General features: G+C 48.7%; 4 protein-coding genes across 4 annotated transcripts; 2 read left to right on the plus strand and 2 right to left on the minus strand.

Moving 5' to 3' along the window:
• Positions 1-211: 211 nt before the first annotated feature.
• F9C07_2280183 (putative thioredoxin reductase Trr1/Trr2) lies at positions 212-2210 on the plus strand. The gene is made up of 3 exons (XM_041289151.2): positions 212-715; positions 791-1690; positions 1751-2210. Exons 1-3 carry the CDS (start codon positions 694-696, stop codon positions 1888-1890), a joined length of 1062 nt encoding a protein of 353 aa, XP_041140006.1. The 5' UTR covers positions 212-693; the 3' UTR covers positions 1891-2210.
• A 113-nt stretch (positions 2211-2323) lies between these two features.
• On the minus strand, positions 2324-5728 carry F9C07_11169 (flavin-containing amine oxidoreductase-domain containing protein; the record flags this gene model as incomplete). The annotated part of the gene is made up of 1 exon (XM_041284476.1): positions 2324-5728. One exon carries the CDS (start codon positions 5726-5728, stop codon positions 2324-2326), a length of 3405 nt encoding a protein of 1134 aa, XP_041140005.1.
• Positions 5729-9241: 3513 nt separating this feature from the next.
• On the minus strand, positions 9242-10596 carry F9C07_2061944 (Golgi apparatus membrane protein tvp38; the record flags this gene model as incomplete). The annotated part of the gene is made up of 3 exons (XM_041289141.1): positions 9242-9602; positions 9659-10078; positions 10133-10596. 3 exons carry the CDS (start codon positions 10594-10596, stop codon positions 9242-9244), a joined length of 1245 nt encoding a protein of 414 aa, XP_041140004.1.
• A 1831-nt stretch (positions 10597-12427) lies between these two features.
• F9C07_11171 (CCCH zinc finger and SMR domain protein) lies at positions 12428-14770 on the plus strand (the record flags this gene model as incomplete). The annotated part of the gene is made up of 3 exons (XM_041289150.1): positions 12428-13356; positions 13428-14153; positions 14206-14770. The coding sequence occupies 3 exons, from the start codon at positions 12428-12430 to the stop codon at positions 14768-14770; spliced, it is 2220 nt and encodes a 739-aa protein (XP_041140003.1).
• Between the last annotated feature and the right edge of the window lie 368 nt (positions 14771-15138).

A 15138-nucleotide genomic window follows, 5' to 3' on the forward strand; every position in this document is an offset into this window, starting at 1 on the left:
ATGAGTCTTTCCTGTGCCTCGATCCTTCTTATCGTATACATTATAGGACTGTAGATTCTGGATTTTGCCTGAATGCAAAAGATTCCGGCGATTGATCCGAGATAAAGGATTGATCGATAATCAGCGGCGGTCTCGGCCCGTGACTGCTTTCTAAGCATGCACGTGATCCGGTCTCGCCGTCGCCCATCCGTAATATTTTTTCCTGTACCTGGTCGGAGAGTGAAAGGAAGTCGCTTCCGTGGGATTCTTATGCAATTCCATTCTTTGTCACTAAACTGGTTTATTCATCGTCTCCACACGGATTCTACGTAGGGAATTCAATCAATCAATCTCTTGGCCGTGAACGTTTAGCTAATCTTGAACCATCCAGCCCAATTTTCGTCAGACCGTCCCCACCACCCGGCAATCTGAGCCCCTCTTCGCCTCTTTCTCTGCGCTCTCCCTGAACGCCATAATTAAAGCCGCCTATTTCCCGACCCGACTTTCTTTCTTTCCCTTCCCAATCTCCCTCCCAACACCGTCAAGCTGTTTTCCTTCGCCTCTCGACGACTTCCCTTTTCCTCCCTTCGGTCCTCACTCGGATTGACAGCCGCTGCTGCGTCGTCTCTGCACCAGAAATCCTCTCCGTCTGCTTCAGTCCTAACGAATAATCTTTCGACGCCCTTGCGCGTCAGTCAAAGTTCAGCAACCAGGATGGTGCACAGCAAAGTCGTTAGTGAGTTTCCTCATTTTTTTTTGTATACGATGCTGCCGAGGTCAAAGAGAGATACTAACTTGGTCCCCTCCGTAGTCATTGGCTCCGGCCCCGCCGCACACACCGCCGCGATCTATCTCTCGCGTGCGGAGCTCAAGCCTGTCCTTTATGAGGGTATGCTGGCTAACGGCACCGCTGCTGGCGGTCAGCTCACCACCACCACCGACATCGAGAACTTCCCCGGCTTCCCTGATGGTATCGGTGGTACAGAGCTGATGGAGAACATGCGCAAGCAGTCCGTCCGGTTCGGAACTGAGGTTATCACTGAGACTATCTCGAGAGTGGATTTCTCGCAGAGGCCGTTCAAGCTGTGGACGGAGTGGAACGATGGTCCTGACAATGAGCCCGCCCGCACTGCCGATGCCATCATCATCGCCACTGGTGCCAATGCCCGTCGTCTTGACCTGCCCGGTGAGACCAAGTACTGGCAGAACGGAATCAGCGCCTGTGCCGTCTGTGACGGTGCCGTGCCAATCTTCCGTAACAAGCCCCTCTATGTGATCGGTGGTGGTGACTCCGCTGCCGAAGAGGCCATGTTCCTGGCCAAGTACGGCAGCTCGGTTACCGTTTTGGTCCGTCGCGACAAGCTTCGTGCCAGCAAGGCCATGGCCAACCGTCTCCTGTCTCACCCCAAGGTGACCGTTCGTTTCAACACCGTTGCGACCCAGGTCCTGGGTGACGAGAAGCCCATGGGCTTGATGACCCACCTGCGTGTCAAGAACACCGTCACCGGCGAGGAGGAGACCGTCGACGCTAACGGTCTCTTCTACGCTGTTGGCCATGACCCCGCCACCGCCTTGGTCAAGGGCAAGATCGACCTCGACGACGAAGGATACATCATCACCAAGCCTGGTACCAGCTACACCAGCCTGGAGGGTGTCTTCGCCTGCGGTGACGTCCAGGACAAACGCTATCGCCAGGCCATTACCAGTGCCGGTATGTCATGACCCTACCACGTCCCCGTCCAATGTCACATATACTAACAGTCTTTTACAGGCTCCGGCTGCATTGCCGCTCTCGAGGCTGAGAAGTTCATCGCTGAATCTGAGTCCTCTGGAGAGGAGGCTCCCGTCAACGAGGTCAAGCAAGACCCCCAGGGTAACACCGCGGAGTACAAGTCCAACCCTCTCCTCTAAACGTCCCCGTCCCGCCACACCTGATCTAAGATTCCTCATCACCACCTCTTCATCACACCTAGATCTGCCCTACACCGGCTGACTATCATGTTTCATGTCCTACGGATATATCCTTTTTGCCTATTTTGATGGTTGTTTATATTAGACTTCAGCGTTCTGGTCATTTTCCTCGGTTTGTGATGGGAAGTTCAATACATTTTTTTCGGTTCCTTCGATGATACTCGTGGCGCGCATGTTTCATGGGTCGCTAAACTATGAATTTCATATCAATAGACTAGAATATAGAGTAATTTTCGAGGATCTTGATTGAAGTCTGGTTTCATTTGGTAATACAAGAAATGATCGTTAAGAGCATATATCTCACATGGTATGCATCAACTCGTGCAATCATGATAGGAGCAAAACATCCAGGTTAGTCTTAATGACTCGACAATCAAGAGGTATGCAACGAGCCGTTCACTTGTACCCCATTTGTTTGGGGATGGACAGTCGCAGCAATAGTTCCTCCTTGAGTCTGATCGCGCGAGTTGTTTATATGCTGTCCCAATGAAGAAATAGACGAAGTAGTACCACCAGCACCAGTGGATAAGTGATTTGTCGGCACAGCAGTATCTGCAGAATGTATTCCCCAACTTGCAAATGGATTAGCTGCATACCACTTCGTCTTCAATTCGCCAGCCTTCTGCTCCCACTCGGCGATCTGTTGTTTCCATCGACTCCACATTTCCGCATTTGTCTGTCGGTTGACCTCTGTCTGTTCGATGTACGGCCGCTTTTCCTCCTCGCTGGCTCGCCGCCACATGAGCCCGAGCTCATGACGGATCTCATCGCGAGCAGCTTTAGCATTGGGATCGTTCGTTGCCGCCCGGCGAGCTTCATCGCATTGGGCGCGGCATATGCCCCAGTAGTCTTTTTGGTAGAGGAGGAAAGGGTTTAGGCCTGTTCTTGCTGGTCGGGGCATGGGAGGGCCTATTTCCGATTGGACTGATGTCCACATTGCTTGTTCGTAGGCTTGTTGACGGGCTGATGTGGGTGAGGTTGAGTCTGCTGGGTTGGTGGGAGTATTGCCAGTGGATGATGCTACAGACATGTGTGGCTCTTTTCGCTTTTGTCCTGCTGTTGTTGGGGTGCTAAGTTCTGCTTTTCCCTTCTCCGGTACAAGGGGGTTCGGTAGTGCTATGGGTCCTAGTATGGATTCGATCACCTCAGCGCCAGCGCGGAGCCCAGAGAGGTACGCCCCGTGGACAGTGGCAGGGTGAGTGCCACATGTCGCCTCCCCTGCAAAGTGCAAATTGCCAATCGGCTTGGCCATCAGGTCGTAATCTCCTGGAAGTGCCTGCGCTGCCACGTAGGAGTAACTGCCCCTAGTGAATTTATCGGACTTCCATCTGGTGATTATTGTCTCTAATGGATCGGGAACCACCGTATGTTTGAATATATTGCGGAGTTGGCTAGTTACCTCCCCGATGATTTGGTCATCAGGGGTACATTCCGCCTGAAGAGCGGCATCTCCGGCCATAAGAGCAATGAGGACAGGGAGCCCGGTAGTCTTCAGACAATTCCAGAAAAGGTAGAATCGACCCCGGTTGGTAGCATAATCCTCTTGAATAGTGCTGTTTCGATTTGTGGGTTCGCGCAGAAGCCCAAACATATCTCGTTCAGTGTCCCAGAATGGTTCATCAAACACCAGAATCACCTTATTCATTACTCCAAACCCGAGTCGATTGATGGCTCCACATTTCCATTCGGGCAGAGGGGGTTCAAACTGTATGGATTGATGCTTGAGAACGCCCAAGGAGCCGGTGAAGACCACTTTGTCTGCCACAAACGATTCGCCGTCTTCACAGTGAACAACTGTATTTTGTTTGCCCATTCCAGATGGGTCGTATAATATCTTGGACACTATCTTGTTTGTTCGAACATCGAGTTTTGTAGGTAATGAGAATAGCCCGTACGGGACTTGTTGATACCCACCTACTACCTGCGAATGCTCGCCTTCGAACTCGTTTCCTATATCTTGATCCCACCCGGAAAGACTAAGTCTATTGACATTAGTCGCGTTCGCATATTCCAGATTGGCAAAGTGCCAGTTAATCAACCGCATGTCTTTTGGGGATAGAGGGAGCATCCGCTGGTATTGGCGGATGCCCTCGTCTAGCGCAGCACCTAACGTTTGAGACGACGAAATTTTGGCGACAGGGTCCAGGTTTAAAGTAGCGTTAGCTGGGATACCATCGTTCAATCTCCAACCGTTCAATTGACACGTTAAAGCAGCTGGCTGCTCCTCCGAACGTGCAAGATCTGCGCCCGACGCTCCAGGCGCCTTGATGTCTGCGGTTTTATGACCTACGCCTCGGCGGACACGCTTTGTGGGAAGCAGTAGGCCGATAGTACCGGAAGCCCTTGCTTCCTCGTATTGTCTTACTGTGACACCATCGCTTGTTGACAAATCGCGACCTGAATCAATCAATTCCCGCTCGCCTTCCGCGGTAGGAACGACGATGGATTTATGTCGATAGAACCCGGAACGGTCCAAGACATCGTCATAGAGCCTTTCATCCATCGCGTCCTGAATCTCATCCACCGGTGAACCATCTATGTCATAAATTGTCGAGATGTCGCGTAACAAGTGATATGGAAGAGCCAGCTGGCTCCGAATAATTGGGTCTAACGGATTACCACGGTCGAAACCAACAACTATATGCGCACCCATCTCGGCCTTAGGGACTAGTCCGGGACCTAACTTAGATGTCTGAAGACTTCGCAAAGGATGTGAGTATATACGACCCCCAATTCTGCGTCTTCCTTCTAACAAGATGACCCGAGGGGTTGTGGATGCGTCACGATAATGCTGAAACAGACCCTCCAAGTGCCGTGCGCAACCAAGACCTGACATTCCAGCCCCAATCACGACAACCACTGGACCTTCCCTGCGCCGGCCTTTCTTTGGAGTTACAAAAGGCATAGGAATTTCGACACAGCCGAAGTTGATGTACCCATTTCGTACCAACCATTCATACGCGAAAGAGGCAAGGTTCATCCAACGGTAGTCCTTCGCACATCCAAGAGCTTCCTCCTTGGTAACGCTCACCATGGGATTTCGAGTCCATAGTCGAAGTATACCATTCCGTATGTTCAGATATACCGTGACGTGCAGATGACACAAATAATCCTGCAACGCTTCCTGCTCCTTTATGTGCAATGCGTACGGATTGAGTCTAGATGCATAAGCTGCCGAGACGCATTGCTGAGCGTAAACTGCAGCTGGAAGTCTCGAGGGTATGGAGGATCTAGGGCGATATTTCGGGAGCCCATTCACGCTATCTGCGTTTTTAGTGTCTGTGACCAAAGAAGATGAAGAGAGCTTGTTGATGTTTGTTATCGATGGAGTTGGTTTAGTTTGACTCGGTTGAGACAGGAATGAAGTAGTCGTGATCGAATCGCTCGATCTACCATGGGCCGTAGTTGCATGAGCATCCTGAGACAGATAATCTGTGCTTCGGGAACTAGAGTCAACCCCCTCTAAAGACGTTCTTCCTACCCGAAGGCCTGGGTTTGAGTTGCTGTTTGGGACAGAATACAGATTTGTGACACTGGCTTGATTGAAGTTGTTATCCAGATGTGAGGCATGAGCTTTCATCACGCTAGCGTTCAACTGCAGACTGCTCTTTGGCAAAGTTTGGTTTGACGGCAGTAGGGCAACATGACCGCTACCATTGAAGCTAATGTTTGTTGGGATATATTGGTCTAAATGAGTGGTAATCTCATAAGATTGGCCATTAAGGCCATGCGTTTTCATCGAAGCTGCGGCTCCCATATTGCTGGCAAGGGGTGCCATTGTGTCAGGGTATGTGTTGTAGCAATGAGACCGACTTTTGCCCAGCTCAGTAGAAGGTAATTATACTATACTGAGTCTGCCAATAGACATAGCACTTCCATCGTTTGAAAATACAGTAATCTCAGATCTCAGCGTTTCTATCCATTGTGGGTCCACTCATCCGGAGCCGTTGGTGGCGGGAAGGAGAGAAGCTTGATATAGGGATATACGAAATTCCTTCAGATAATGTCAGAAAAATGTTATATGATTGTTTATAAACTTCTAAAGATACGGTTATTGGACATGAGAAAAACCTCGAATCACATGGAGCAGGAGTCCATTGACTTACCTGAAATGTAGTTCGAGGGGTTATTGAGGGCAAGAAAGATACTGACTACCCGAACCCATCACTTTCCTTCTACAACCGATGCAGCCCTAGAGAATGACAGTGTACGGTAGCAAGCCAACAGTCAATGGGGGTAATTGCCAATAAAGGCGAGGGAAAGAGTGCCAGGACTCTGGTAAATAGCAGGGTGATGTGAAACCTGAACTCTGAGGCTATCGATGGTGATTTGGTACTGCCGAAGGGCCCATGCGTATTTTTCAGTCCGAACCGAAAGCATGCCACATTCTGCAGGCTGCACTTCCTCTCTGCTTCCCCAATCTTCTCTCACTCAGTCCCTGATCCCTTGTCATCGGAAATGTGTCAGGCATACCTGATGACGCTGTAACTGACAAAACAGTAATGGTGAACAATCCCTCGCAAAACTAGGGGATTCTGCAGGAATACTTTACTGGCATGCATGCTTGATATTCTGACTTCTTCCCGCTCCAATGGCGGTTCCCCGAAGTGAAGCGACTCCGGATCCCATATCAGGGTTAAAAGCCAACAAGGTCGATACGTCATTTGCCATGAAATGACCCTTTACTCATAGAGATTCCTAAATCAGCGACATGGTGACGATTCATAGCCATAGCTCTGTTTAGCCCTTTCGAGCCTTGTTATATATACTTGATCTGGTCCACATAAGTCCGCTCGGACGCCAGGGGCGATGGCTACCCTCCGACTTTGGCGTGTGCTCGCTCGCTACTAATTCTATTGTTTCAGTGCGCTGTTATACAAACTTCCCACCCACAGCGCGCACCTCCAGTGGAAGTTCTCTATCGCATGTCATGAGGTGGTGGAAAATCTTCAGGCACGGCGAAAGCATGGGTACCTTAAGAGCATAGCATTCGCTACTCTAGATTCTTGGTCACAGGGTCTAGGAGATGTAGTCGCTGTGGGAGAGGCTCCGCCAATGTCTCTGACCTTCGGGGCATCGTGATGGATGCTATGTCGGGGTTTATACATGGCTTTTTACTAGAGATGAAGCTGCTGAGGAACTTGAGGTCGATAGAAGTCTGTCACCACCTCGAGCTCATCCCCATAAGATGTGGCCCGTAGGAACTCGCCATGAGTATATGCCCGGTACTTGCAGAACATTACAATATGGGATACGGCAGTTGAATGATCACCAGATGATGTGGTAGCAAGTATCTGCTGCGACGCAATATGCAGTACAACACCGATGTCACCCCGAGTTTAGAACGTAGATAGTGTGCGTTTCAGGTGGATTGAAAGGATTTTATGCACTGGCCCGTCACACTCTATTTCAATTGAACTGTCTTGAGTGTTTCTGAAGACGGCTAGCGCTCGCATGCTTCGACTGTACGGAGACACTCGCATGCATGATGCAACTCTGATGACTGCATTTTCTTGATACCAGTTGTAAAAGGCTACTCGGTGAGACACCTAGAGCTTCGTTATTTATGCGATTCGTCTGCTTTCTCGAAAACCGTGACAAACCGGGATTCGATAATATCGGGCTTGGGATAAAAAAAAAACAACACCACTAGTAATGGAAGGCTGACTAGAACAACCTCTACCTCGCAATATCGGTGTAAACACAATAACCAATATCAGATCCAGTGATGAACTGGCTCGAGAACAAGACCTTAGGTTACCGTGTCAGCATAGTCGGTTTTCCTGGTCCAGATCTTGTAAAATATATATTTGCGATTGTGCTAGAAACTGGCAATAAAGTATAAAAAGTCTATAAGACCCGGCAATATCTCAAAACAAGGAAACAACTATATAATATTCTATAATCCAACAATTCTCGTAGACCTCAATACATAAAAACCAACCAAACCAAGCTCATTATCACTATAAGATTGCGAAAGGCAAGCAGATAATTGTCCTTGAGTACTCTCGGTAGCATTGCAGTAGGCGGCACAACTCTCCTCACCAAAGTAGCCGGTGGTACCATTTACTTCAAAGCAGCATTATTGTAAGGTCGTGTAGGGGTCTTGGGTCGCATTCCAGCGCTGATAGGTTGGTAGACCACAGGTATTGGGGTAGAGGAGCTCCGGGAAGTCTGTGAGGGTTGCACAGCGAGCAGAACCGATTGATGCCGTGTTTTGTTAACGTGTATATATGTACATGTATGTGTTTGTGTAGAAGCGAGCGTAGGTGTAGAACTATATGTTTTATTTTTGAATGTAAGTAGGCATATGTATCTAGGATGAGAGAAGAGCCTACCGATGGTCTAGTAGTTGTTAAGTAATTGGGAAGAAGGTATCCAGAGCATAATAAGTATTCATCAGCAGATGGAACATACGAGAAAGGATCTGTCAGAAGTCTAACATGAGGTAAACCTAAGGCGATCAGTGATACATCGCGAAACCTTCAAACGTATGTTCTGGTAGGCGCTAAGCAGAGATAGATCAAGTTCTGAGCCCACAAAATCGATTACTAGTCTTCGGGATGGCTTGTTACCCGTTGACAAGTGCTTAATTGCTCCATTGCAGCCGAAGAAGTTGCTATAAGATAGTATTTTGTAATGGAAACTGGAACCCTAGAACTGCCAAGTCACTGCCTCCGTGGTCTGTTATATAGTGATATCAAGCTTGAGCCCTATTACCTAACATTTCAGTACTAGAGTGGCATAATATAGCCTATTAAACATATTTTATAGCTTCGCCGGTGTTCATTGTTTGCTTTGATCACTGTTACTCTTGATACTTATATCATTCGAGGTAGACTTAGTCGCTGTTGGTTTTCTATTTACCATTTTACGTAGGTATTAGTACAGACTTAGCCAAATTCGAGAGTTACTTATTACATATACCGAATAAAGAGCAGGTAAGCTGCTCAGTAAACAAACCCTGAGTATTGACCCTCACGAAAGCGGCCGAGCCCCAAATAGGTAGGCTACGAGAACTCCAGAAATTCCAGTCTGTATAGGCGCATATATATATACTTGTTTACCTTCTATGAGTGATCTCGCTTCTCTTACTGAGTCTTACGCGAACAGAGCTCTTTTCAAATCGATAGGATTACAGACGGGAGATTGGGGTATGGGCTAGACAATCGAGAACGCCAAACTCCCCAAAAACTTTCAGTATCGCACAAACGATCCTCTTATAGGACATGAACCGTGGCAATTACCTCTATCGCAAGTGGTATATAGAAAGCAAATGCGGCTCCGACTTTCAGCTCTTCCGCACGTGTGTATGTAGGCCGTAAGTCTCCCCCTCGCCGCCATCTCCATTCTTGAAGACGTCGTCAGAATCATTATCTGTGAATTCATCCCGGTAGGGACCCCCGGATTGAAGTCTGGGCGAGTTCTCGCCACCGCTCTCATCGTCAATGGCCAGATCGACATTATCGTCATCGAAATCGTGAAATCCGAGACGCTCCTCCTCATCACGAGCAAGAGTTGTGGCGGCAGTGTTAACATCTGGGTCCTCAGAGAAGGAATGGTGAGGGCGACGGTCAGCATGATCGGCCTGAAGTGATCGACGTATATCGGCTCTTTCTTGAGCCTCTAACTCTTTAGCTCGTGCCATGGTCCTGGCAACCACGTCAGCTTTCAAATTTCGCAAAGAGAATCTGTCAGAGATGCTCACCTTTTATAAATGTACCAACCAGTGAAAATCCCGATCGCAACAGTTACGATGATGCTGATGATATTCACGGCTTTAGAACCTGCGCTCATCTCCTCTCCTTTCTCGGAAAGTAAACGGATCCGGCTGCCTACAAAGGCCGGGACAAGAAGCTTAGGTGTAACGATAGCCGTGGCAAGTCCATACATCAATGGCTGAACGGTCGGGAAGGTCGAAACAGCACCGTTACATACTGAGTACGGTAAAGGACAGAGACGAATCATACACAGTAACTTCAGTCCGTCATACTTCAATGTCAAAGCAAGAGCTGCGAATCTTTTATCGCGCTCCATCATTCTGTTGACGAACTTAGACAGGATAGTCCGCGAAACAACGAAGGAACACGTAGATCCCAGCACAGTCGCAGATGCATACAGAAACCATCTGTTAAGGATGTCAGCGGGCTGGCTAAGATAAGGATAAAGACGCAAATCTTACCCTTTCCATACCCCAAAGATGTAGCCAGATATGGTACCAAAGGTAGACCACCCCACTAATGGTGGAAAGGAGACGAAGAATACACATAACCAGAGGACAGTGTATGCCACCACTGATTGCTCCCATTGCTCTGCTACAGGGCCAAGCCATATGAAGACTTTGCCTGTGAAAACCAGGAACCCAATTCCAAGGAGATTGGCAAGCAAAGCAGCTGCAGCTGCACCTACTTTCTGCCAAAAACTCAATCTCCGCCAAATTGCCATCATTCGTTGCGATGTTTCATTCAACCGATGGGTGACCTGCTTCCAGAGAGTAGGACGCTCGGAGGGGTGGGCGGGATTGCTCCTGCCAGATGCCAAATGACTCCATGGCGGATACGAATCATTGTCTGCGGGTGATAGCGATTCTGAAGGCGAGGTGGGGAGAGACAAAGCCCGAGCAGTAGATGTATAGTCGGCAGGCATCTTGGAGGAGTATAAGAGGGTGTGTTATGATTATTCCAAAGCCGGAGAGACAGTCCGAGAACAAGGGTTCGCAAGCCAATGGAGTTCGACGACGGTTACGTGGAAGCGTAGCGTAACACCAACGTGTATCTTATTGTTGTGTTTTAGAATTGGAAAGTAGTCCCCGGTAGATCGCCTCGTTTCTGGCTGTTGATCAATTAGCGAGGGCGTATCTATGCCCCCAGCGTGAGCTGATACATGGGAAGTTGGAAAGGGTTCGGTGTTTTGCAACAAGTCCAAATGGCAGGAAGGCGTTCCTGAATTGGTGGGGAAAAGGAAGAAAGATTTACCAGGAAAAAGCTAAATAGCCATGATGAATCTTCAGACGCAACAGCAGGTAGATAAAAGCATACGATGACAGTTGAAACGTGGCATAGAGCCCCTATAAAGACAACGACAGTTTGTCTGCCTGAGAGTGAAACGGAGGCAGTGCTATTAGTTTGGTGGTTAATTAATGGAATTGGCACAAGCAGTCGCTGACTGTACGGTATGAAGTCACCCCATTACCTCATGTGTACCCCCGGTACGGTATTATTTGTACTCAGTATCAGACATGCTTACTATGACCTACCTACTGAAACTCCGTTCATTTTACCTATCAGGCGGTTATTTAGACTCTATGTTATATATTCATTCGAATAAAGCTCTATTCCTCTTCATTATTGTAGATATAAGGTAAATATAGCTACCGTGCTTTTTGGTACTTGCTTGTATGCAGTCTGCACCCAAGATTGATGATCAGTGGTTGTACCCGATAAGGAGTATATGTATGTATCGGCAGATCGACCAGTGATCCTGTTGGGTTATCGCCCGTGCCAAGAACCCTCTGGGTTGCCATCAGTCTAGATTTCATGGAAAGGCAGCAGCTTGTTCAATTTCCCCCACATTCATGCCCAGCGTCCTTTTCTGGGACGGGAAAGGGGAGTCAAAAAGGCAAAAGGCTATATTGTACCTGATATATCAAACTCTATGAAACAATCAATCGGGTCAAACAAATAACATACTAAAGCAGAGAAAGAAAGAAATAATAAAAGGAGTATGCACAGCTCATTTAAAAATTTATTCAATAAAACAGAAACACCTCTCTTTCTCTGTAACACCTGATCTATATCAATCGATTGGATCCAATGATACTGACACCTATTTCCCTTCTAGTTTAGTGCTTCACTTAATCGGGTGGAAAGATCGAGAGGGAGAATTGGTGGCCGGACTGGAGCCACAGCCTCAGGTTGGAGAACAAATAATCTACAAAGCCAGAGCTCTTGAACAAACATATGTTTCCTCCCCCCAATTAATTCCCACCTTGACACCCGTAAGCGTACCTTTCCCCCCAACTTACTACTTAGTCTACATCCGACAACTCCCTCCTCCCTCGCCTTCTTTTCTTTTTGCTTGTTTTTTCTTCGCATGTTGCTTCTTCGTTTCTCCCATTAAGCTACCCTTGTTTTTATATTTCTTTATTCCTTGGATGTTCCCTTATTGATCGTTCCCTGTTCAGATGCGATGCGATTACTTGCGGTCTATAACCCGTTTCCTGTCGCATCCTGCTAACATCTCTCATCGAACATCTCGTTCCATCCATGATTATACACTGGATCACCTCTTCAGACAGGGAACAATGATATCTGAATGTTAAACGCCCTTCTCAGCTTGTGGTGGTGTTGCACAATCTCATTCTTGTCCTCTATTTCAACTCGCTTTCTTACCCCTCATTTCCCTCCGCCCCTTTTACACCGCGTATATCTCCCCCCCTTATCGACACCCCTCAGTTGCATGACCGCCTCCACTCAATATGATTTCAGAAGAGCTTCTGGAGGACTGCCTCCAATCCCTTCAAGGCCAAGACTTCGACGAGGAAGAACAGGCCGAGAAAGCTGAGGATTTCCTGCGAGAGAAGACCTCTTTGTCGGGGTCATCCCTAGAAAATGCCGTGCTTGACGTCCTATGGAGGCATCGAAATCGCACCCTTCCAGGCTCCTCTCCTCCTCCTCCCCGGCATACAGTCATTCGCCGCTCATCTCCCGCCCCCTGGCAGATGGGCCGTTCGTCGACGCCGTTGTCACCCCATTCAAATCTAGGGACGAGCCCGGGGAGCACCTCTTGGCTTCCTAACTCACGAGGCGGCTTCTCGCGACCGGCGCTGTCCTCTACAGTATCACCTTTTACTTCCCCGCGCCCGTCACCCAGACTCGCTCTTGCCCAGCCGATCCCTCACTCCCCGAATTTGAACGCATACGAATTCTCCGACCAGACCCAAGTGTCCGATTTCTATGGTGATTTTGGTAGCGACAGCAATGTGGATTGGCTGGTAGCCGACGATGCCAACAGTACTACCTCCTCTGTAGGGACACTGAGCGCCATGGGCCTCAGCGCTACGGCCCCTGAATTTGTCCCGGATATGAGTCCCCATGATATTTTGCGCACAGTGCTCGGAGATAAAAGGACAAACGATGAGATAGAAGCCGCCCTCGAGGCAAACGGTTACGATTTAGGCGCGACAATCGCATCTTTGTCTCAAGGCCATGATGGGGATGGGTTTGTCCATCACGCTGATGGCACCCGCGTGGTTGTCGGAAAATCTATGGCAATGGAGCAAGCAAAACCTGGAAGCTCCCCAGGCCAAATCCGTAGCCCGGTGGTCTGCAAGTATTGGTTGTCAACTGGCCAATGTCTCCGCGCCGATTGCCGCTTTAGCCACGACCTAACCAATCATCTTTGCAAGTGAGTGACGATGGCTATGTAGACGTGTTCCTACATACAGTGGTACTGACGATGTTACCCTCCGTTTATAGATACTGGGTTATGGGTAATTGTTTGGCTGGCGACGGTTGCCCTTTTTCGCACGACCCTTCAGCGCTCGTCGCGAATCTCAGCGTGACAGACGGCAGTCACCAAGGCTCAACTGGTCCCCAGTTCCACATAGATAGCGCCTCCGAAGCATTCCCTCCTTTGCAATCCTCGCTAGGAGTGGGCGATCAATGGGCGGGCCAATATATTGGCAAATATCCAGCTCATTTATCGGGTTTTCTGGGAGGCAAAGGTGTTCCGCAATCAATGCAACTTGTCACGGGCAAACGAAATGGAAGTTCAACACATGGGTCTCGCCCTCATTCCCGACCCGGTAGCAGGCATCAGAATCGTGAATTGAATCCAGCCGCTCCGTCTGTGGATGACCCAGATGCATTTCCTACACTTGCTGCTGTCAGCGCCAAAAATAAGAAACATCATGGTAAACGCGGCGCGCATAATCGTGAAATCAATTCAAATAAAGATAGTGTGCCTACATCATTAGCAGATGTCGTACGCATGTCTCCATCTCCCGCAGTTGGGAAGGGCAAGACCACATCCAGAAACAAAGAAGGGGCCAAGGGCCGCGAGAACAGCGCTGCTGCCCAGTCTATCCCACCGCCGCAAAACATCCCTTGGCTTGAGACAGGCTCACGAGCCAACCAACAATATATCAAGTACCGTACGGAAGCCATCCGTCATGGCACAGTCAGGAACAAGTTTCTCCAAAGGTAAGGGTCTCGAGATGTACCTTCGTTCAAGTAAGCTGACCGTCTTTATAAGTGCGGCCCAGGCCTGGAATCGTAATGACGCTAGAGCGGCAAAAGCTTTATCTCTCCGAGGTCAGGCGGAGAACGAAGCTATGCGTAAGTGCCATCGAGAAGCCGCGCGGCAATTATACGAAGAACGAAATAAACACATAGTCAATGCCGGCCTGGATGATTCCTTGGAAGAGCTCTATGTAGATCTGCATGGCCTACACCCCGAGGAAGCAATTGAATACCTGGAGAAGATCCTCCTCAAGCATGCTAATGAAGGCCGGCGTGTTATCTATGCCATCACAGGCACAGGCCACCATTCTAAGAATGGGAAAGACAAGATAGGAAAGGCAGTCAAGGCTTGGCTGAACGAGTGGAAATACCTATTTCGTGAATTCAGCGTACCTGGAGAAAGAGGAGGGTATGTGGGTGGGATCTTAGGCATCGATCCCACGAGTTACGACAGATCTCTAGCTAAGAGTCTAGAAGACAGTGCTGATGCAAATGCGGGTGCAGGGGTAAATACACCCGTGCTGACGATGGGCAAGATCCAGCTGTTGAAGCGGGAGGATTTGGAGGTGAAACACTAAAATACACTTGAGGAAGGCCTTACAATATATGAATTCAGTGGAAGGAACAGTACTCGTGCTGTGCACTACAACTCGCCTTCATGATTTGTTACGGTATCAATGGTGTGCCCACCTCCCACCCTCTATCTAAGAATCGGAATTGCAGGCGGCAGTGGCTTTCCCGCAGTCTGGACGCAAGTTCCCGGTGGACGTCAATTCCAGCAAGTACATGAATATACGCAGGAATTCAGGGAATGAAATAGATAAATCTCTAATCATCTTTTCCTGTGCATAGCATCTACTTTCTTCTAGCCAGCTATTTGCCCGTCTCCTTTTACTACTTCACCACGGAGGCTGGCTAGTAATAAAATACTATTTCAATATACGTC

The sequence above is a fragment of the Aspergillus flavus genome, chromosome 1 (assembly GCF_009017415.1).
Source record: "Aspergillus flavus chromosome 1, complete sequence".
In the NCBI taxonomy this organism is placed as follows: domain Eukaryota; kingdom Fungi; phylum Ascomycota; class Eurotiomycetes; order Eurotiales; family Aspergillaceae; genus Aspergillus; species Aspergillus flavus.

Excerpts from the sequence above, each read along its gene's own strand:
- F9C07_2280183 (XM_041289151.2), top strand. The coding sequence starts at position 694 with ATGGTGCACAGCAAAGTCGTTA. Across the intron at positions 716-790 it reads GGTGCACAGCAAAGTCGTTA|TCATTGGCTCCGGCCCCGCC; the intron begins GTGAGTTTCCTC and ends TCCCCTCCGTAG. Across the intron at positions 1,691-1,750 it reads CCAGGCCATTACCAGTGCCG|GCTCCGGCTGCATTGCCGCT; the intron begins GTATGTCATGAC and ends AGTCTTTTACAG.